Source organism: Ursus arctos, unplaced genomic scaffold (genome assembly GCF_023065955.2).
Source record: "Ursus arctos isolate Adak ecotype North America unplaced genomic scaffold, UrsArc2.0 scaffold_25, whole genome shotgun sequence".
NCBI lineage: Eukaryota > Metazoa > Chordata > Mammalia > Carnivora > Ursidae > Ursus > Ursus arctos.
Window position 1 is genome coordinate 11,842,598 of NW_026622930.1, and position 24,414 is coordinate 11,867,011.

General features: G+C 37.0%; 1 protein-coding gene across 3 annotated transcripts in view; it reads left to right on the plus strand.

Moving 5' to 3' along the window:
* The window catches only part of TRIP11 (thyroid hormone receptor interactor 11), a 65,398-nt gene that overhangs the window by 33,402 nt on the left and 7,582 nt on the right, over nt 1-24,414 (plus strand). For all 3 annotated transcript variants that reach the window (XR_003320721.3, XM_026515435.4, XM_026515434.4), the window contains exons 12-17: nt 119-259; nt 1,479-1,672; nt 6,312-6,475; nt 7,592-7,695; nt 11,763-11,862; nt 23,714-23,795. Coding sequence is in view for 2 of the 3 variants with exons in the window: in XM_026515435.4 (XP_026371220.1) it covers nt 119-259; nt 1,479-1,672; nt 6,312-6,475; nt 7,592-7,695; nt 11,763-11,862; nt 23,714-23,795 (785 nt within the window). In the remaining variant the exon portion in view is untranslated. The remainder of the gene's footprint in view (nt 1-118; nt 260-1,478; nt 1,673-6,311; nt 6,476-7,591; nt 7,696-11,762; nt 11,863-23,713; nt 23,796-24,414) is intronic.

Here is a 24,414-nt window from a genome sequence, read left to right on the forward strand (position 1 = left end):
GACTCTGTTTTGATGACCTTGATTTGGTTAACTGTACCTCAAAATTAATTATTTAATGAAGAAAATGTGTCTTTTTAAATGTATTTTTCTTAAAGCTAATGTTATTTCTTTCCAAAAGGGCAAGACTGGGGAGTTAAATCAGCTTTTAAATGCAGTTAAGTCAATGCAGGAGAAGACAGTTAAGTTTCAACAGGAGAGAGATCAGGTGATGTTGGCCCTGAAACAGAAACAAATGGAAAACAGTGCTTTACAGAATGAGGTATGCTTTTACTTTAAAGAAATTGATTCAAGCAATAAGTTTAATAATTGTTAAGAAAACTAAAATGATTTATTAAAATTAATTTCTCTCTTAGGTGATTTTTTCCCTCAGTCTTCCTCCAGTGTGCTATTGTAGGATTTTGACCTCCCAGAGTATAAATTATTTCAGTTTTCAAAAGTGAAAACCATGGTATATCTTGGGTATAAAAAAAATTTCCCATTGATGCAACCACTGTGGAAAACAGTATGTAGGTTCCTCAAAAAATTAGACATATAATCCAGTAGTCCATTACTGAGTATTTACCACCCAAAAATGAAAACACGAATTCAGAAAGATATCTGCACCCTTATATTTACTGCAGCTTTATTTATAATACCTAAGATAGGGAAGCAACCTAAGTGTCCACTGATAGATGAATGGATAAAGAAGTGGTGTATAATTGGAATATGACTCATCCATAAAAAGGAATGAGATCTTGGCTATTTGCGCAACATGGATGGACCTGGAGGGTGTATTATGCTAAGTGAAGTAAGTCAGACAGAGAAGGGAAAATACCATATGATTTCACTTATGTGGAATCTAAAAAAAAACAGTGAAACGGAGACAGAATCATAAACATGGGGAACGAACTGGTGGTTGCTGGAGGGGAGGGGTTTAGGGACGATGAGCAAAATAGGTCAAGGGGATTAAGAGGTACAAATTTCTAGTTATAAATAAGTCACAGGGATGAAAAATACATCATAGGGAATATAGTCAGTAATATTGTAATAATGTATGATGACAGATGGTAAGTACACTTACCGTGGTGGGCAGAACATAACATAAAGAGTTGTTGAATCCCTGTGTTGTATACTTGAAACTAGTAAAACATTGTTTGTCAAATAATACTTCAGTTAAAAAGAAATTCTCACCCATAACGTATGAAAACATGAGGTTTTTACTGAAAAAGTGGTTTGTCATAAAGAGCCTTGTACGTGGTACAATTCTATTTTCCATCATAGCCGCAGGGAATGAGCTCTTACAAAATAAAACTTCCAGATGAATAGTCAGGTTGATTTTCAGAGACTTTTTTTCTAATACAAATGCATCTTCCATATGAGAAATTAGTATATAATTAATATACTTCAGTAGTGGGCAAAAGATTTGATAACAAAGTGGCTTGTAGAGGGGAAAGGGGAACATTTTATAGAAGAAAAATAAAGAGGTGTCCTCTGCCTAGGTTCAACATTTACGCGACAAAGAATTACGCTTAAACCAGGAGCTAGAGAGATTGCGTAACCATCTTTTAGAATCAGAGGATTCTTACACCCGCGAAGCTTTGGCTGCAGAAGATAGAGAGGCCAAACTGAGAAAGAAAGTCACAGTATTGGAGGAAAAGCTAGTTTCATCTTCTAATGCAATGGAAAATGCAAGGTAACTTTTCCCTGTTTTTAGCACTCACGTTAGCTAAACACTTCTTGAGTGTCAGAATTATCAGTATGCATTTTTCCTGGCTTACCTCATTTTACTCTTATGATCCATTGTCGCCATATGACAGATGAAGATACTGAGGGTAAAGAGGTTTAGTAAGCTGCCCAAGACTCAGAGAATATGTGTGGGTTTCACATTCGGGTCTGTAACTCTTGACCAGATCTGGCATTCAAACAGCTCTCTCTGAATTTTTTTTTTCTTTTTTCCTTTTTAAAAAAATAATTTTTAAAATTAATTGATTAATTAATTAATTTGTCTATTTATTACCATAAGTGTACTAGCTGTCTCTGAATCTTAACTATCACCCTAGATGATTGCCTCTCATTGTTTTAAGAGTTTAGACTTAAATTCTGACTGATTTTCTTTTTTATTTTCCTGATGGATTTTAATTAGCTTTGTCACGCTCCCAAAGAACTAATTAGACTTCTGTGATTTTATTCTTGATCAGATGAGCTGAGGTTGAATAAAGTTTGGATGTTAGAAGGGGGAGAGTAAAGGAAGTAGCAAGGTGAAGATACAAGTCAGTATGAATTAATTCTTGGTTTGTCGGAACTTCAGTTACTAGGTCCCTACTTATATATTTTTATTTTATTTTTACTGGAATACTGGTTTATTATAAAAGGCTTTAACTCAGGAACAGCCAGATGGAGGAGATCTGTAGGGCAAGGCATGGGGTAGGGGTGCAGAGCTTCCAGCTCCCTCCCAGCAAGCAGCTCTCCCCACATCTCCCAGTGCTCACCAGCCCGGAAGCTTTCCAAACCCTCTTTGTGAAGTTTTATGGAGGCTTCATTCCAGAGGCATGATTGATTCCCTGCTTATATATTTTAAAATTTTATTTCTCTCAATAAAATGTATTTTCTTGGAGTGCCAGGGTCCTGGGATTGAGCTCCACATCAGGCCCCCTGCTCAGCAGGGAGCCTGCTTCTCCCTCTCCCTCCCCCACTCCCTCTGCTTGTGCTCTCTCTGTCTCTCAAAAAAATTTAAAAAATCTTTTAAAAATAATGTATTTTCTTATTTTTTTCCATTTTTATTATAAAAACCTATTTTGCACTTCAGGAAAATTACATAAGTTAAAAAGAACAGTCCCACCCAGAGATAATCCTTTTATCTTCAAAAGCGTGCCTTTGCATGCTTCTTATATATGTATGTATGTATTATATGTGTTTTTTTTTTTTAATTTTATTTATTTATTCGACAGAGATAGAGCCAGCGAGAGAGGGAACACAAGCAGGGGAGTGGGAGAGGAAGAAGCAGGCTCATAGCGGAGGAGCCTGATGTGGGGCTCGATCCCATAACGCCAGGATCACGCCCTGAGCCGAAGGCAGACGCTTAACCGCTATGCCACCCAGGCGCCCCTATATGTGTTTTTAAGTGGGCCCCAAGGCAGGGCTTGAACTCATGACCCTGAGATCAAGACCTGAACTGAGATCAAGAGTTGGTTGCTCAACCAACTGAGCCACCCAAGCGCCCTGTATTATATGTATTTTTAAAAGCAAAATTAAGGTCACACTGTTGATACTGTTTTGTAGTCTGCTTCCATACTTAATAATATGAGTATCAGCACATGTTAAACCATGTTTCTGCATTATTTTGTGGCTACATAGAATACCATTATGTGGATTTTCCATAACTTCTTTAATCCAGTCATGTATAATTGGACATTTAGAAGTGTTTCAACTTTTCAAAATTACTAAAAATGCTGTCATGATATCCCAAGATAGGTATTTTTGTGTTGATGACAAATTATTTCCTTAGCTTTAATTTTCAGAAATGGCAGATCTGATTCAAAGGGCATTTCTAAAACTTTTGAGATGTACTTCCAAATTATCTTCCAGAAAAATCATGTCCATGTACATTTCCATTAGTGGTATGTACATTTTTCTGTTTTTCACTGTATGATGCTAAGGGAGCTGTAGGACATAGTAGATATTACCTCTGTCTGCAAAGAGATTATAGGCCGGTGGAGACCCTATTTCTGAGGTGAACTCCCCCTGCTTTGCAGGGCATATTATTGTACCTTCAGTCTCAGAAAGAAAACTTGTTTAAAATGGTCATTTGTGTATGCGTTTCACATTGGCAGAAATGCCACAACGTTCTCAGGCTATAAAATTAGATAATCTTTCCTTTGAATTTTTGGGTCCTTATTTTCTAATCAAAATAGTTTCTGGGCTCTTTGCACCCTCATTAGCCTTATTTCGCACTCTCACCTACATCCAGCCAGACTGTCTTACTCAGTCCTTTAGCTAGAGCTGTGTTTTCCTATTTATTCTGCTTTTTCTTTTCTTTTCTTTTTTAAGATTTATTTACTTATTGGAGAGAGCATGCGGGGGTGTACGTGTGAGCAGCGGGGTGGGGGCGGGTAGCAGAGGGAGAGAGAAAATCTACAGCAGACTCCCCACAGAGCCCCATGTGGGACTTGATCTCATGACCCTGAGATCATGACCTGAGCCAAAATCAAGAGGTGGATGCTTAACCGACTTGAACCACTGAGGCACCCCATCTTCTACCTTTTCGTTTCATATTCTTCTGCCTAGAGTGGGCCTGATTCCTAACAGTTTTTTTGTTAGCCCCACCTTCTTCAAATAGCATTTCCTTAGTAAAGAATGCTTTAGTTAGCATCCCACTGCTCAAATTCAAAACCAAACCCTGGTGTGATGTTTTTCTTTTGAACCTGCATAATGCTTTGTTTGAATCTTTGATAGCGCACTTATATTTTAGTTTAGGGTATAGAAGGAATTGTTGATGCATCTTGTATCTTTTCCCATCCAGTGAAATATAAGGTCACTGGAAGTGGGCTTGATGCCATTTATTTATTCATGCATTCATTCATTCATTTAAAGATTTTATTCATTATTTGACAGAGTGAGCACAAGCAGGGGGAGTGGCAGGCAGAGGGAAAAGAAGTAGGCTCCCCATGGAGCAGGGAGCCCGACACCATCATGACCTCAGCCGAAGGCAGACACTTAACTGAATGAGCCACCCAGGCACCCCAATGCCATTTATTTTGTACCCTTCCCACAGCATATATTCTTACACATAGTTAATATATGTTCAGTAATATTTTTGAACTTTTTAAAAAAGATTTTATTTATTTGTCAGGAGAGAGAGAGAGCACAAGCAGGGGGAGAGGCAGGCAGAAGAAGAAGCAGGTTCCCCGTTGAGCAGGCAGCCCAATGTGGGACTTGACCCCAGGATCCTGGGATCATGACCTGAGCCGAAGGCAGACGCTTAACCGACTGCGCCACCGGGCCGGGTGTCCCAAATGTTCAGTAATATTTTTGAATGAGTGACTCAGATGTACAAACCAGATTATAGTGTCTTGAGCCCTTAATTAACTGTAGTAATACCTTGTGTTTATTAACTTTTTGAGTGACATCATAGCTCATTTCATCCTTGCAATCACCCATGTTCAGTGACATACTAACCAGCAAGGTTGCATAAAATCCAGAAACATTTGAGGGCAGAATTGTCTCCTGATTATCAATTTACTTCTCTTCCCACAAGAGGGTGCTATTGGGTAAAGTTTCCTCAAAGTTTGCTGTGCTTAATGGGCTTTAATGGACTGCTCTTGGATAAGACTTTATTAACTGCATATTAAAAACCCAGAAAAAGCTGTTGCAATATTTTGTTTGTAAGCATTATACATTAAGGAAGTACATCAATGATATAAGCCTGGGTAAATGAATCTCTGAGGGATCTCTGATTTATTATTTGGGGCAGATGTAGGGGTTATTGTATTTAATGTAAAGGGAAAGAAAGATGATCGTGAAAGGTAATTAGTAATTAGAGCATTTTGTCAGTGGGCTAGCCTTTGGAAAGTTGTGAGTCCACCATAGTTGCAAGTGTCAAAATCCAAGGAGGTTTTGGAATAACCCATTGCTTATTGGGTTGGAAGCTGGACAAAATGACTTCCACGGTCCTTGCAATTTACATTTTTATGATAAATTAAATCTTAGCATTTTAGCCTGGAAACATGAATGTTGCAGGCTGTTTATAAATTTTTATTATACTAACATTTCTTGTTTAGTTCAGCTTTTAATCTTTAAAATGACTGCCATTTGTTCAAAGTCACTTTCTCAAGAAGAATGAATTAACAAAACAGGGAGAACAAAGATCAGAGGAACTCAAGTTTCTTTGAAATGTAACTTGAATTTAATGCAGTGAAATGTAAGGATGGTCAAATTCATAGACACAGAAGGTAGAATAGTGGTTGCTGGGGGAGTTATTGCTTAATGGATGTGGAGCTCCCCCTTGGGAGGATGAAGTTCTGGAGATGGACTGTGGTGATGGTTGTACAACACTGTGAATGTTATGTATATATTTCCACACACACACCCAGAAACCGTAGGGAAGAGGTTTCATCTTGTTAAAGTAATAGGAACAGTTTGACTTTTATTCTTTTTCTTTTTGGGTGGGGAGGGGCAGAGTGAGAGCATCTTAAGCAGGCTCCATGCTTAGCACAGAGCCTGATGTGGGGCTCGATCTCACAACCCTGAAATTACGACCTTGAGCCGAAATCAGAAGTCGGATGCTTAACCGACTGAGCCACCCAGGCACCCTGACTTATTCTTTTTGTTGGAAGCCATCAGGCCAATTTGCAGGTAGAGTCGCTGCAGGAGCAGTTGAATGTGGTCTCCAAACAAAGGGATGAAACCGCACTGCAGCTTTCTGTCTCTCAGGAACAAGTAAAGCAGTATGCTCTGTCACTCTCCAACCTCCAGATGGTGCTAGAGCACTTCCAGCAAGGTGAGTTGTATGGTCAGTCTCGATTAGTGAAGAAAAATTGGCGTAGTTATTGGGAATTCTGGCTTATTTCGGTGCTATTTTGAAATAGGCAGGGAGAAATCTTTGAAAGATTATGCACTTGTAGGAAGAAAAGATAAGTAGCCATCAACAAGTTAATGTAGACTCCTTTTATAGTTAAGACTAGAGAATGTGATACATAGGAATTATTAAAGATATGTTTTAGTATCATATGACCAATGAAGGTGAGAATTGGGGAAGGATAAGGATAACATCGGAAGGATGATCACGTGATAAAGAGGGGAACATGTAGAAGCAATACTTAGGTTTTGAGATTTAGGTTAGAGGTTGAATCTACTTCAGAGAGTTAATCATCAGTGATTACTGTACTTTGAAATATCGATCGACTTGTTCTTAGCTGCTCATATACCTTGAGGTAACTACATTTTCTAGTGCAGGTAGAAAATATTTTCCTGGAGCCACAGTAACGATGACCAGAGAGCAGTATTACTCTGATAACCAAGTATGCTTTTTCACATCTGCCTCCCATCCTCACATTTACCTCCTTTAGGTCATTCATTTTACCCAACTGTTTGTTTATTCGTACATTCAGTAATGATTGGCAGTGAATTGACTGCGAGTAGGGGGCAGGTGATTACAGGATATGAGGGTCATGAAGTAGCAGGAGTTTCAATTTTGTACCTAAGCAAAACTTTGAATTTGTACAGATGCTGACCTTCAGGTTTACTCATGGTTGAAATCTTGAATTTTAAAATAAGAATTCTCGAGGATCGTTGTACATAATACTTATTAAAACGGACAGGGGTCCATTGGTGTCCAGTGGACAGGTATGGCCGTAGGGAAGGCTTTGCCGAGGAGGAAGTACTTGAGTGGAGTTCTGAAGGGAGGGAAGAGTTTGCATGATGAACAAGGTGGAAAAGGATTTAGGAAGAGGAAACTAATCTCTTTAATTCTAGCTCACATGATCTAAGGCGCATATAATTTTCTTGCTGAGAGATTTGAACTGTTTCTGTTGAATTGTTAAAATTTCAAGTGGTATGAAATTCTAATTTTATCACAAAATTGCAGAATACTAATGTAACTTTGTTTTCTCTTTAGAGGAAAAAGCTATGTATTCTGCTGAACTAGAAAAGCACAAACAGCTTATTGCTGAATGGAAGAAAAAGGCAGAAAATCTGGAAGGAAAACTGATGTCATTACAGGTTGGTCAAAGTAATTTTCTCTTGTAGATATTATTATTTATGAACAATTACTTTTAGAATCTTTATCTTGGAATAATTTCCTAAACAATTAATTTTAGTAAATACTGTTTGGTTACTTATTACCCTATTCTGGGATGTAATGGTGAACACGATATTCAGGACTTTCCCCATGTGGCTTATAGTTTAAACACAACAAATATGAGATAATTTTAATTCTTTAGCACAGCAGGGTGTTTTAGGGGCCACTTAAAAAGTTAATTTACACTTGTAACTAATTTCTCTTTTCAACAAGGTATATTGGGCACTCTCACATGGATTAAAATAATGTATATTATCCTTTAGATCTTTTCTTCAGCATAATCCTTTAAAAATATCTTTCTTTGTTATAGTTGTCATATGTCATATGTAGAAAAATTATATATAAAATATAAATAAAATGAATCCCCATGAAGAGATGTGACATGAAAGTGACTTGCTCTTAGAATTTAGGATGAACTTCTCTAAGTTATAAGTAGACTTTGTTGATACTAGATGGAAAGTAATAAAATTTGTTTACCTGTTGTTAGTGGTGACTATGCTGTTCAACCCTGTTAATATTCCTAATAAAAGAAGACATATTTCCTTTAAAGTTTTGAAATTTTTATTAGTGGCTGTAAAACAGTATTTAGATAATACATTTAAAATAAAAGATTAGCAGTATAGCAGGTATCCTCATGTTTGCCCCACCCAGTGTAAGAAGAAGAATGTCATCTTTGGAAGTCCTGATGTGCCGTCTGTATCTCATCCCCTTCTTTTTTTTTTTTTTTTAAGATTTTATTTATCTGAGAGAGAGGGAGAGAGAGAGAGAGATATCATGAGCAGGGGGGAGGGACAGAGGGAGAAGCAGACTTCCCACTGAGCAGGGAGCCCGATGCAGGGCTCGATTCCAGGACCTGGAGATTGTGACCTGAGCCGAAAGCAGACACTTAACCGATCAAGCCATCTAGGCACCCTCTCATCCCCTTCTTATCATTTCATAGAAAACCAGGAATCCAGAATGTTAAGTTTATCACTCCTTGTTTTTCTTTATGGTTTTATCACATATATTTGCATCTCCAAACAATACATTGTATAGTTTTGCATAATTGTGAACTCTTACGTAGATGTAAATTCAATAATCCTCCTGAAACTTGCTTTTTTCACTTAGTATTATGTTCATGAGTTTTAGCTGTATTACCGTATGTTAGTGTGTGTGCATAACTTATTATTTTCACCACTATTTATTGCATGAATGTATAATTTATTTACCCATTTTACTGTTAAAAGACCGTGTCATTATCTGCTATATAAACAATGTGGTTCTGAACTTCCTTGTTAACATCTCCTGGTACACATGTATGAGAGTTTCTTCCAGGCATGTATCTGACCGGAATTGCTGAGTCCTGAGATATATATGGGCGATTTCAACTTTATTCAATGATGGCAAGTTGTTTTATAGCAGTAGTGCTAATGTACTCCTACCAGTGGTGCATAAGAGTTCTTGGTCTGCATCCTTGGCAATACTTGGCATTATTAGAATTTTTAAAGTTTTTGCCAGTGTAGTGAGAAGGGCTGTCTTCTTATGGTTTAATTTGCATTTGTCTGACTGCTAACAGATCAAGCATCGTTTAACATATTTATTGACCATTTATGCTTACTTTCTGGTCAGCTCATTAATATGTTTGAAAAGATATTTTATCCAGCACTTTTAGTTATTTCCAGTGAGTCCAGAGTATGTTGTCTGCCATACTGTTAGAGGTCCAGATCTTCTTTTTAAACTAACTTTATTTTAAATTTAAAATGTAACATATACTTAAAAAACAAATCAGAAAAAAAAACTAAGAGGGAATTAGTGACAATAAAAGCTGAAGTTGGTGAAATAAAACCCAAACAAATAGTGGAAAGAATAATGAAGTCTTAATGTTAATTTTAGAAAAAGTCTTAGTGTAGTTTTGAGATTTAATAATTTCTTTTTTTAAGATTTTATTTATTGATTTGGCAGAGAGATAAAGAGCACAGTAGGCAGAGCAAGAGGGAGAAGCAGGCTCCCCGCTGAGCAGAGAGCCCCATGGGACTCGATCTCAGGACTCTGGGATCATGACCAGAGCCAAAGGCAGACGCTTAGCCAACTGAGCCACTCAGGTGCCCCTGAGATTTAATAATCTCTTAAATAGAAATGCTGTGAGGTTAAAAAAATAATTTGAAGATTTATTTAAATTTCCTTTATACTAAATTTAGTTTTGTAGATTTTGAATATCAAATTTTTTATTTAAAATTTGTTTAAGTCCCTCTGTGTATCAGTTAGGGTTCGGCCTGAGAAGCAGAACCAGTAGGGAGGGGGTGTTGTGTGTATACACACACACACACACACACACACACACATAATTGATATATATGACATATATAGATATACATCTGTGAGATTTATTATAAGGAATTGGCAATGTGATTGTGGGAGTTGATAGTCAAAATGGCAAGATCCCATCACAGGCCTGGGCCAAAGCTGTTCTCCACAGATGGTCAAGAAAGAAAATCACAAGCAGGATATACGGCTCCGTGAGAGGGGCTGAAGTTGCAGTCCAGCAGGAATTTTTTCTCTTTTTGGGGAAGGCTCATCCTTGCTCTCAAGGACTTTTAACTAGCTCGGGCAGGCCTACTCGCATTATTCATACCTTCCTTAGATTCAGCGGATGAGGGGCTTTGATTACATTTGCAAAGTACCTTCACAGCTACATCTAGATTATGGTTGATTGAGTAACTGGCGGCTGTAGCCTATCTAAGATGACACATCAAAAAAACTGTCACTTTGATCCAAGTTGGTAAAATTTGACCTAAAATTTACATGGGTGAATACTCTAAAATAGCCAAGAAAATTGTGTGAAAGAACAACAGTGAGGAGCAGCTTGCTACTAAATATCAAAATAGAGCCATTAATCAACAGCATATCGACTAGATTAGTCGAACAGAAGGAGAATCCAGAAATAGAGCCTAGGTTATATTTGAGAATCAAAAACCAAACCCTAAACTAATTTCAGTTTAATGGAAAAAGGATAGATTATCTAATAAATGATGTTGCCACAGCTGGCTGTCTATATGGAAGAAAATAAAATTGAATCCCTATCTTATACCATATGCAAAAATAAATTCCAGTTGTATTTATTAAAGCTCAAGATTCTCACCTGGGAGTGGTGTTGGAAATCTGGGGCTATTTTTGCTTGTATCAGTGCCTGGATCTAGTGGGCGGGGGCCAGGAATGCCAAAATCACACCCATTGAGAAACCCTATTTGAAAGATGTAAATGTTCAAAACAAAACAAAAAACCTTGCCAGGAAATCTGAAAGAGTACGTGTAGAATCTAGGAGCAAGGAGGAGTCTAACCAAGGCTAAAACTCAAGAAGTTGTGAGAGCAGAGGAGGACATGTTTGTATACAATTTAACAACTTTTACACGACGAAAGGTATCGTGCAGGCAATGGACACATGGCAGATCTGGCAAATAATACTTGTTGCACTGGTGACAAAGGGTTCATGTCTGCTCTACAAGGTGCGCTCAGAAACAGACAAGAGAAAGTTCAGTAGAAAAACAGACAAGGTATGCAAAGAAGTTTTCACAGAAAAGCAGCTCTAGCTGTCCTGTAAACATGGAAAAATGCTCAAATTCACTAGTAGTTAGGGAAATAAACATTAAAGTTATAAAGTAGTGATGAAATACCATTTTGTACATCAACTTGCAAAAATTAAAAAGAACATGTTATATTTCTTGACTTTTTGTATCTGCTTTTTGTAGTGTTTATGCTCTTATTATTGTCACTTTTTGAAACTTTTGTCACTGTGTTGTCTTTTCGTAGCATCCTCTTTTTTATTTAGTTCTGAGAGAAACAGTTTTGTGCTGCGAAGCCTGGGCCCTGTCTTTGATACTTACTGTGTGAACTTGCCCAGGGTCGCAGAAGCACAGCGTCATCGGCTGAATAGAAGAGCTATCTGTCTTCCAGCTATGTAGTTTGTAAAATAGTTTTGCATGCTGCTTTTTAATGAACTTTTCTTCCTCAGGAGCGTTTCGATGAAGCAAATGCTGCATTGGATTCAGCATCAAGACTTACAGAACAGTTAGATTTAAAGGAAGAACAAATTGAAGAACTTAAAAAACAAAGTAGGTGTTTCTTTCTTTTCCATGTTTTTCCCTACAACACTAGTGTTGAATCAGATGTAGTCTTCTTCTGTGCTGCCACTCAGTTGAGTGACACCAACTTCCACTGGGTGTGACTTCCATTTCCTTCTCCCGTGACCAGCTTGCTTCAATTTTAATATGGTCCTAGTGAAACCAGAGTTGAAAGTTGGCCCTGGCTGTCCAGTTAATTTTCCTGCCTATGGAGGCAATCCAGTTGTGTTGGTTGTCACCCTGTTGACCATCAATGGGAAGTGATATTACTAACCCGACTTTGTATGGTTAGGACTTCTCTCTGATCATTCTGTGTTCATCCGGGATGTATCAGGACAATATTCTCAAGAAAAAGAATAACTTCTTGTGGGATGAATGTCTGGCTATAACTAGCTTATTTTATGATTATAGATGGTGCTTTACATATAGGCACTCAGTATGCAATTGTGTGATGCTTTTAAGATACAAGCCTTGCCAATTCCTTAAGGTGAGTTCTATGCTTAGCGCTATCAGTTGGGCCTCAAGTAACCAGGTGGTTCATAATGCTTTGTTGAACAGCTGACTAAGATTGCATGTCTCTGTCTAATCTCTGATTTAAGTGTCCCTGAAGTTGAGCTATTCTAGAGCTGCTTTCAGTAGGGAATGATTTAAGGGGATCGTGGAACCTAGAAATGTACTACCTTTGGGTATCTGGGTTGGGCACAGTAAGCGCTAGGGCACGTAGTTAAAGAATTAAGAAGCGCCACTTAACGTAAAATAGAAATTAGAAATAGGCAAAATTAAAAACAAATAGAAATAGGCAAAATTAGGAGGAGATGGCACAGCGGAGATGCTGTCAGATGACAGAGATGGTGACTTGGACACTAAGGAGGCAAACAAGCAGGAACCACGGAAGATGCATGGGTACCAATGGACAAGCCAGGGGAAGTTGTCCTCAATCTAACAGAAGATGGCAGATGAGAGACTTTCAGGGCAAAAACAGTAAGCTACATCATGTGAGGTAGGTGTCCTCAAGATTATTTGATTCGGAGCAAATTAACCGCCCTTACTTGGTAAGACTTGGCCAGCCTTGGAACCCTAAGTCTCGTAGGGGGCCAGAAATGGGCAGCAAGGACACAATTACGTATTGAGTATCATGGGTGTTTTATGTAACATATACTGCATTATATTTCATCTTCTCTTATTTATTCTTCACAAGCAATTCTAGAGTAGGTGATATGAGTTTCATTTTATAAGTCAAAGAGACTGAGATTTGAACTCTGATCTTCTTACCCTTCACCAAAGCTCATGATGTTTCCATGTTACTTTATTTTGTCCTGTCAGGAAAATGGTTATTTATAGTCTGACTTGTATTTTGTTCTGTGTGTCTCCATCTCCTTTAAAAATAGGGCAGCATCCTTTGTATTATGCCCTAAATGTTGATATGGTTGCTCTTATGGGAAGGCAGTATTTGTTGGGAAAATGCCAGAGCAGCTATAGCATTATCTGCAGATACATGGCCAACCCAGAGAAGATACACTGGTTACCCAAGGAATTAGTCAGAGAATTGACAGCTTAAGGGGTAGCGCTGCACTAATGGAAGTGAAAAGGCAGTATTCTGAGCCAGCTCATTCGTCTGTGACAGCCCAGTGCTCTGTGGCATGCTGCTGTATAATGTTTAAGGCCACGTCCCTTCTTAGGTATCTGCCTGAGTCATTTCCAGTAGATGATGCTAAGATAAAAAATTCTGTGACTTAAATAGTTGGTAAATATCAGAGTCCCCGCACTACTTAGTACTTGTTCAGGCACTCATTTAAACCCCCAGGAGTAGAATATTTCAGATTTAGGTTATACCTTACAAGGCTTAGGTGGCTTAGGTCCCTACTGATGTAAAAAATGACAATTACCATTCAGTGTAAATGTATAGAAACGTTGGACTCATTTTGTGGGTAAATATTAGCTGCAGGAAACTCTGATCGTGCTTACACAGTTGGTGTTTGAGAGGACAGGCAAGAAGCCAGTGTTGCACAGACAGGAAGGGGAGTGAAGAGACCATTCTGTGGTGTCTTTAAGTCATTCTTGTCATTTACATTCTTGTCTCTTCTTACCGATGTTTTCTTTTATTACCTCAGTGCAATACTGCTTTTATATCTATAAACACAAATGTCATTTGATTTTCTCAAAGCTGCAGTCTTGATTTGATAATACAAATAAACCTTGATTAGCTTGGTTGTTTCAAAGGAATCACTGTATATTTTCTTTCATAGATCATTAAGTACTTTAAATGTTGATTGATGTTGTAATACTGTACTTTATTTTTAACACAAAACTTGGCCAGACAGCGAAAATATTTGCCAGGAGAAACAATTTTGAAAAAGACAGATTGGCTTTTGTTGCAGGAAAGTACATAGAGACTTAAAGTGTAGAAGCAAAGTATTGTTTTATTTCTAAGCATCTGTGGACTGATGATTAGTTGATATGCAGTTTCAACATTTAAACAATATTGGGAAACTCACTTTAAAAGTGGTATTTTATTCAAAATGCTTGGTTGTGCTTTTGCTACCGGAGATGAGATGATTCATTCTGGTCAAATGTATGAAAAGGGAGCCATTGCATATAACACCAGCATTAAAGCAGTAGATCATTGATGATTTCCCTCATTCTTAGAGTACACAGTTGTGTATGTACGTGGAACTATAGTTCTAGGTCTGGGTGTTTACAGACCTTGTAGGAAAAGTATGAAGATACCTTATCAGACATTAAGTAATTAATGAGAACCGACCACTTGGCCTCATGCTAGATGTTGTGTGAGACTCTAGGTAGATAGGAAGTAACACATGGCGTAGATCCAGCATGGGTTCACAGTGTAAGACAGTGGCGCATAGCAGTGGCCATGAGACATGCATATTTACCTCTCCAAGAATCTCCTTGAGTGTCGGGCATTCCATGGAGGAAAGGAACTTGAGCAGAGCCCTAAACTAGTAGGAAGATTTCACCCCTAAAATGGAAGAACTTCTTTTTCCCTTCCCTGCGTGATCCCCTTTCCCCATATAATAACAATAAAAAGGAAACCCTAAGATCCTGTAGGTGCTGTATTTTAATAGATAATGTGTCTAGCTTTCCTTCTTTCTAGAAATTATTCTTGGAACATTTTGCCTGAAAGCATTTTTGTTCAATATAGTTCCAAAGACTTACTTCACACACCATCCTGTATTACTGATTTTTCAAACTTAAGGTGCTAGTCCTATGTGAAGCAGATAGGAGGACGGAGTCTTTCACTATTTTGAATTGATCGGAGTTAGAATTTCTGTGGAATTGTCATACATGGGAAAATACACACCTGTGGAAACCTAGACTACAGCCAGACCATTAAAAGATGTGTCAACTTGCTATATTTATGGCCAGGTTTGACATTTTACTTCTTTCACTTCTTGTTCTCTACCATTGTCCTTAAGATAATTTCCTCTTAAATGAAAATGGATAAAATTGAAATAGCACAAAATAGTTCTCATTTTGATAATACACAAAAATAAGTTTTCATAAACAATACAAATTTAGATTCTAAGATTGAGAGTATCTTTTGATATGTCTGCCAGTATAGAGCTGCACCTTGAAGGGTCCCATAACTGATTTTTTGTTTTGTTTTGTTTTTTAAGACTCTTTTTAGAGGTGCCTGGGTGGCTCAGTCGTTAAAAGTGTCTGCCTTTGGCTCAGGGCGTGATCCCAGAGTCCTGGGATCAAGCCCCACATCAGGCTCCTCCGCTGGGAGCCTGCTTCTTCCTCTCCCACTCCCCCTGGCTGTCTCTCTCTGTCAAATAAATAAATAAAATCTTAAAATAAAAAAAAAAAGACTATCTTTTTAGAGCAGTTGTAGGTGTGTAATAAAGTTGAGAGGGAGGTACAGACATTTCCCATATAACCCCTTCCTCCTGTTAACATCACTTACCAGAATGATACTTTTTTTTTAAACAAGGATGAACCTGCAGTGTGATACATCGTCCTCATCCAAAGTGCACAGTTTACCTTAGGGTTTACTCTTGGTGTTATGTATTCTATGGATTTGGGCAAATGTATAATGAATTACAACATTATGGTGTCATACGGAGTATTTTCACTGCCCTAAAAATCCTCTGTGTTCCTTCTATTCATCTTTGCCCCACCCCCCTCCACCCTCACCTCTGGAAGCCACTGATTTTTTTTACTGTCGCCATAGTTTTGCCTTTTCCAGAACATCATAGAGTTGGAATCAGACAGTATGTAGCTTTTTCAAAGTACCTTCTTTCCCTTCATAATATGCATTTAAGGTTCTACCATGTCTTTTCATAGTTGATAGCTCATTTCTTTGTAGTGCTGAATAACATTCCATTATCTGGATGGACCACAGTTTATCCATTCATCTGCTGAAGGACTTCTCGGTTGCTCCGAGTTCTGGCAGTTATGAATAAAGCTCCTGTAAACATCTATGTGCAGGTTTTTGTGTGGACATGAGTTTTCAACCCCTTGTTGTAAATACCAAGGAGTGCATTTGCTGGAACATATGGTAGTTTTGTAAGAAAGTGCCATCCCACGTTGTATTCCCACCAGCAGGGTATGAGAGTCCCTGTTGCTTGTCCTCGCCAGCATTTGCTGTTGCCACAATTCCAGTGAGCCGTTTTCATAGGTGTGTAGTGATAGCTTGTTTTAATCTGCATTTCCCTGATGACATATGGTGTGGAACATCTTTTCATATGCTTATTTGCCATCCATATATCTTCTTTGGTGAGGTTAAGGTTTTGGGCCCATTTAAAAAAATTTTTTTTAAAGAAGTTTTGGTGACTGCTTTTTAAAAAGTCTGTAAGTTGAGAATGGAAAATTTCCTTACAGTGTTTTTTTGTTTGTTTTTTTGAAGAAAATCTTGAAGAGCGTATAAAATAAGCCCCAGTAAACCTAGTGTAATATGAAGCATAAAAATATGTTTTAAGACTACAAATATAAAAGAGGTTTAAAATGTTTTTCATGGAACTACCTTTACGGTGCTAGATGGTGGAGTTTTTATTTTAAATAAAGACATTCCGTTTTCCAGGACATGATTTATACAAGAAAACATATAATGTCCTGTTGAACATAGGCCAAATACATTCCCAGACGCTTTGTTACCCAAACCTTTTGAGGGATTTCTTTATAGATGTTTTTGGCAGAAGTGGTGATTTTAGAGGAAACATATAAGAAATACCAGATGCAGTTTTCTGAATTGCCATAAATGGTTAAAAAGTTATTTGTGATGATATAAACATCTGGGTATACTAGACAATGCCAGGACTTTAGTTAAGAAAAAGTTTATATCAATTAGGTGAATAACTAAGCCCTTTTAAAGTTAATGATTATATTTTAAATGTGTGTTTTATTAATTCTTCTAAGTACAGAAGAAAAAATAAATTATGTGGCAATGGGAATGTTTTGAGTTAATATGTTTTGTGTATTTTCCCTCATATGGACAGAGTAATTCAGAACATAAATCATTTATTCTTTTTGTCCTGTGTTCTGTTCTTCCCAGATATTCTCCTTACCTAGAGAAAAATCCATCATTCTTTCATTTACTTATCAAAAATGCATTGTTTCCTGCTATGTACCCAGCACTGAAATAGGCACTGGAGATACAGAGATAGGGGACCAATACTTTCAGGAGGTTTAGCTCAGACAAGAAGGGGAAGATTACATGTAATCACATGCATGCAACCAGTTGTTTCAAAAGGAAAGAACAATTCATTGTATTTGGTGATGGTGATATGGAAGGGTAGAGAAGGCTAGTGAACGATATACTTGACGTCACTTGAATGATGAATAGGTACAGCTAAGCAGGCAGGGAGTTGGGGAAGAGCATTCTAGATAGAAGGATGAATTCGTATGAATCTGTATGCAGCTTAATCTGGAAACGGGCTGAAGATCTGGTGGACCTGGTTGGTAGTGACCAAAGTGGTGGAAGTGGGTTGTTATATGGAGAAATGAAACTATAAGTATGGATCACAAACACGAATTATAAATTGGGGCCCAAGAAATAATATAAAAGAACAAATAGGACCAAGTAGAGAGAGTGGTGAATTGCAGAGTTTCTTAGGGAGGCAGCAAATTCTCGGCTCCACCCATCTGTTGCCATGCAGGCCTGTGGACCCACTGTTGCCAAATCTCCAGATCTTTCAAGAGACACTGGAAATGTAGACTTTTATGTGAAATATTCCAATTTTTTATGTGATACCAAATTTAAAACACGCTGTGTGGGCTGCAAAAACATTTCTTTGGGCCAGATTTAGTCTGTGCTGTTTGCAACAGGGAGCTTTCAGAAATGAGTTGAGGTTCAGTCATAAGCCTAGAAAGCCTTTTGTCATTATTTTCTATAGTGATGATGATATTCAGTAAGTGGCAAAATTATCATAATGGCTTTACTTTTCTCTGACAAAATTGCAGCCGTTTCTTTTGGGATATGGCTGGTCTGTGTGAACATTTTAAAATTAAATATGTAATTTGATTCACAATATTCAGTCTTTTAAAAAAATTTTTAAATTTTTGTTTCGATATGGAAAAATACAGTACAAATTATCTGAATTCATACTGAATGAGGGAGGAGTGTAGAGAGGGTAAATAAATTTAATCTGCTTACATTATTTATATAAGACCTGTTGGAAATGCACATGGTAACTCTAATTTTAATTGTACAAATAATCCAAGAGACCTCAATGTTGGTATTTTAATGGAGTCACAGATTCTGACCTAGTGAAATTGAAATTAATGAGCTTATATTAATAAAGTCTTTTCCTGTGAGTTCATTGCTAGGAAGTAGAATTTCAAAAATTACTTTTCATTCCTCAATTAATAATTATAGTTATGGAATGAGAAAGCCATCACCATAGTCTAGACCTTGAAATTCTGTGATGTGGTTGAAAAGAATTGAGTTAAAAGACAAAGCAGATGTCAGTATGTCTTAACTTCACAGGTTATATATAAGATGCCTTTATTTTTTATTTTTATTTTTTTTATTATTTTTAGAATGCTTCATTTTATTTATGAATTTATTTTAATTTATTTTATTTTATTTTATTTTTTAAATGATTTTTTATTATATTATGTTAGTCACCATAAAGTACATTCCCGGTTTCCGATGTAAGGCTCGATGATTCATTTGTTCTGTATAACACCCAGTGCACCATGCAATACGTGCCCTCCTTACTACCCATCACCGGTCTATCCCATTCCCCCACCCCCCTCTCCTCTGAGGCCCTCAGTTTGTTATAAGATGCCTTTAAAAAGAATTATTTGCTGTTTATAAAGAAAGTGATCTTGTAGAAGTTGATATTCTGTGATAAAAAGATCATCTAATGTCTAGCCTTTGCTTCAATTATATTTAATTAAATGAAGAGGCTAAATTTCCTTATGTTGGATTTAATGTATTAAGATTCACATTTATTTAGGCAGCTAGTGCAAGTAAGACACTAGACCCAGTTTATTTATCAACATATCTGTAAATGAAACAATCTTTCTAACATTTTTTCTTCCTTGGCTCCTTGGTTCATAAAGAGGACAAGACAAAATGGAGGCAAAATTATCAGTGTTAATATTAACTAAAGTGATACGTTACTGGTATTGGTTAGGGGTAGGTTAAAAGATGAATTCTTTAGTTATTTTAAGAAATCAGATGAGCGAGTACTAATGCTTAATATAGCACTTCACTGTTTAGAAAAGTCACATTTAATCAGATTCAAAATCCTTTGAGATTAAGCCTGCATATTTTACAAAATAGGCAACAGTGTCTGGCCCTGGTGAAAGGACTGTGATTCATATGCAGATCTCCTGACCCTCAAGTCCTGTTCCAATCACCTTTCTTTTCTCTGTCAGGTGACTGTTAAATAAATCTGACTTGAGTCTTGTCCAAGGGAGCTAAATCATGCAACAGCCAGATGACTTTGTAAGGAGTGTGACTTAATTTTACGATGTGCTCTGAAGACAGTATTCTAGTGCAGTGTTACTAATCACAGATAAAATGTAAAGTTATGATGGACTTATTTGTTGTAGTCGGTACATTTTATTATGTTCAGTTTTTATTTTAAATCAAGTGGTAAGGGCCACGGTGTCCTCTCTAGGCATTATGGAGAAGAGGCTGTGATACGGCAGGTTTTAGGGTGGCATGTATTTAGAGTAACTCTTACCCTAAACTAGACTAAATCTCAGTTGCTTTATTGCTCAGCTTTAAAGTATATCCCCCTGCCATTTATTTTCTTTTTTTAACTTCCAAAGAATTATTTTGGCATGTTAGATTATTTCACAGGGATATTATATTTGGCTAAAAACCCATTTCTGAATAACCGTTATTTTGTCTGCCCATATAAATACAGTTCTGATTTCAAATTGTGGTTTGAATTAGTGTTCAGTTTTTGTGGAGAAATATTCAGAATCTCTGATGGGAGGAAAATAAGGGTGCCTAGAGAAAAAGAGAAGTCCATGGGGACCTTTGAAGTCAGTATTTGACTTTCTTTTCTAAACCTTTCCTAGTTAATACCATTCTTCCAAGCCCTCCCTCCAAATTCTGAAGGTTTTTTCGTAGACTTTAATACCAGAATATGTTTAAACTACTACTTGAATTTGAAACAGCCCTGTGCATGCCTGAAGGATATGCAGAGTTATCAATTCTCTGTCACATTAGTTTAGAACTAACTTGTATTCTGATGAGTTTAAGAAGTTTTTACCCTATTATTTTGGCCATTAGGATGTTTTGACCCTGCCTTTCAGAACAGAGACTTTAATCAAAATTATACTAATATTAATGAATTTCATTAAGAAAATATCTTTGACCTGAACTTAATTTTTATTTTTATTTTTTATGATTTTATTTATTTATTTGACAGAGAGCACAGGTGGGGGAGCAGGAGAGGGAGAAGCAGAATCCCTGCTGAGCAGGGAGCCTGATGCAGGGCTCAGGACTCTGGGGTTGCGCCCTAAGCCCAAGGCAGATGCTTAACTGACTGAGCCACCCAGATACCCTGAACTTTATTTTTTTAAAAGATTTATTCATTTATTTTGTGAGAGAGAGAAGGAGGGGGCAGGGAGAGAGGGAGACGGGTGGGGGGTGGGCAGAGGGAGAGAATTTCAAGCAGACTCCCCGCTGAGTGCAGAGCTGGATGCGGGACTCAGTCCCACGACCCCAGGATCATGACCTGAGCCAAAATCAAGAGTCGGACGCTTAACTGACTGAGCCACCCAGCCACCCCTTGACTTGAACTTTATTAAGAAGACAGATTTCTTGATCTGTTTTTTATAGAGCAAACTTAAATTTTTGTAATTTATTTTATTACAATTTTAATCAGAGCAAAATCAAATCTTTGCTCTATGAATTTTACTCTGAAGATGTCTATCATTCAGTTTTATCTTTCTTTTCTTTTTTTTAATAAACGACAATATACTCTAGTGGTTACATTCTGGTTATGCTCCAAAGCAGTGCTATCCAATAAAAATATAATGCAAGCCACATGTATAACTTACTAATGTTTAGTAGCCATGTTAAAAATAAAAAGATACATGGGAAGTTAATTTTAATGACATTTTATATAGCTCAGTATATCCAGAATATTATTATTTTGAAGTATAATCAATATAAAAAATCATTAATTTTAGAAGAAAGTAGATGGAGGTCTGAGAGAAAGGGAAGGCGGAGGTAAATTTGACCTCTGTTTCTCTACTACCCTTCCATAGTGGGGAGGATGAAACAGAAGACTGTGCCCATCCTTACTCTGGCTCTTACTGTAGCTCATGAGTGGGATGGGTAATTCAAAACATGGATAAGAGATGAATTTACTTGCTGTTTTTCCTCTGAATAGTTGAGAATTCTCTTTACATTCAGAATGTAGTAATAGGGAGGGCCCAAATAGCTCCTTGTGTTCATAGTATATATGTGCACATTAAGAATCTGAAATGTCTTTTACTGACTCAGACTTTAATAGTAATCTTGTTCTCTCTCTCTCTCTCTTTTCTTTTAATATCCAAGCTTAAATTCCTTACTGGAAAAACAGGAAAGGAAACGTTTGTAGTAGATTTTCCGAACACAAACCTTGCTTTTATAATATGGTTATGGCAACCATCTCTATTTTGGTAAAGTTAGCCTATTATATGAATTACATTTTGCAATTTAGATTTTTGCAATTTAGAAGAACCACAAGCCATTGCAAACGGTTAAACTGGACATTTTTTGTATACACATTTAGTACTTTAAATCAGAATATTGGGCATGGTGCAAGGCAGATTGAAAACATAAAGCAGATGGACCTGGCCTAATCTGTAGTATTCAGAGAAAACTTGGAGGAAGTGACCTACGAACTTAGATGTGAAGGTGAATAGGAGTTAATAGGCGGTCCTGATGGAAAAGAGCTTTTCAGGTAGAAGAAAAAACATCTGTACAAGTCTTGTAGTAGGAATTGAGAGTCCAGAAATAAACCATACATTTCTGATCAGTTGGTTTTCGACAAGGTGCAAAAAAATAGTTTTTTCAACAATGTATGGTGCTGAAACAAGTGGATATTTACATGCACAAGAATGAGATTGATCCCTTGCCTCACACCAGGCGTGAAAACTAACTCAAAATGGAGCATAGACCTGCATTTTAGAGTTAAAATTATAAAACTCTTAGAAGGATACACAGGAATAAATCTTTGTGATGTTGAATTAGGCATTGATTTATTTGATGTGACTCTAAAAGCACAGGTAACAAAAGAAAAAGTTGGACTTCATCAAAATTAAAAACTCATACTTCAAAGGATAGCATCAAGAAAGCAAAATGACAACCCATGGAATGGGAGAAAATATTTGTGAGTCCTATATATGACAAGGGGGCTTGTATCCAGCTGCCACCAGGAAAATGCAGCATAATTCAAAGAGTAGTTTTGTGGAAAGAGGTCAGAGTCTAGTGTTTGGATTGGAGTGTTTCTTGATTTGAAAAGTAGAGCTCTGCTGCAGAGTCAATCTCTTCATTTCTTTCAGAACCAAACTTGTAATCGAGCTTGGATAAGCATCTCCTTCAGCTCAAATTATCCATTTCTGAGGTGACAGGTATCAAAGCTCTATGGGTCTGGCTGAGAGTTCCTTCGTCTGGGAATCGTTGGCCCCGTGGCACAGTCGGATTTATGAACAGGGTATCTCCTGTTGTAATTCTAGACTTTGCCTGTAATACTGCTTGGATTCCAGCTGTTCCATCAAGATTTTACAGATTTTGCTTCCTCTTTAAATAAAAATTATAAAATAACATAGTCCAGCATGCTTCTGAATTAATCATATAAGCTATAGTTATCTTGATCAGTATGTTAGAACCAGTGATCTGAATTGGGTTTTGCAACCTATATACCTCAGAATACTTTGTCCTGTGAGCTACATCCCGAGCCATGCTCTTAGTTGTATTAAATACTCTTCTTAGCTCACCAAAAACCAGAGTCCAGCCAGGAAAATCGAAAAAGGAAAATCTAAAATTGTCCTTTCCATTTCTCCCCATTAAAGAGTGGCTCTGGAAATGTTTTATGCAAGGAGGCAGTGGTGAAAATCTCTTTTTTGCTATCAGGTTTCTGAAGAGGATCAAAACCCTTTTTTGGTTTTTAAATTTTCTATTAAAGAATTGAATACTTTATTGGGGATAAACTGTGTGAATAAAGGCATACTCTGGCTGCTAAGTAATTTCTATACCAGAAAGCCTAGTTCTTGAACCAAAGAAGAGATGGAAGTTAATCAATATTACTAATTAGAATAAGTGTATATATTCAGAATTTGCAGAAAAGATGTTGTAAATCTCATTATATATTCATCCAGGCTATTTTAATCAGTTAATGACCATCTTTATTCACATGTTTTAAAACAGATGAACTCCGACAAGAAATGCTGGATGATGTACAAAAGAAATTGATGAACTTAGTAAACAGCACAGAAGGAAAAGTGGACAAGTATGCTCTACCTTTTAACTTATATGTATTTTATGGATATTACCTCTACAGTAAAAACAGCTTCTACATGTAGATGTTTATATGTGATTAAGCTAAGCCTTTTCTTATATGGTGATGAGATGTAGGTCGTTTTCATGAAGAGTCAGTAGAATAACTTCTCTTGGTTTTTAGATGAATTTTTCCCAGCTCAAATTCTTTTTCTTAAAACCATATGGAGGAGTTAAATCATCACCATAATAGGAAGTACTTAGAAAATAAAAACTTTTATTCTTAGCATTCTTTTTAGCGCTCTTTAGATGTCCTTAAATGAACATACCTTGCTTAAATATATTAGGTCTGAAACCTAGGTATGTATGTAACATATCATTAATATTTTAAAGACTTGGATATTATTAACAAATTTTTAATAAATATGAGTGGGGAAGTGTAAGCATACCTGTGAAGCACGAGAGCTGTCCTCACCATTCGAGGTGGGGAGAGGGACATCGGGAGTGTCTTAAGGCAGAAGCCAGACACACTGAGAGTCACTGAGCACCGTCTCATTTGATCGATTTGGTTGGAGAAAGTGATGGATAATAACTGATGTTTTAAAAGGTATGCATTTTTTAGATTGTTTGAA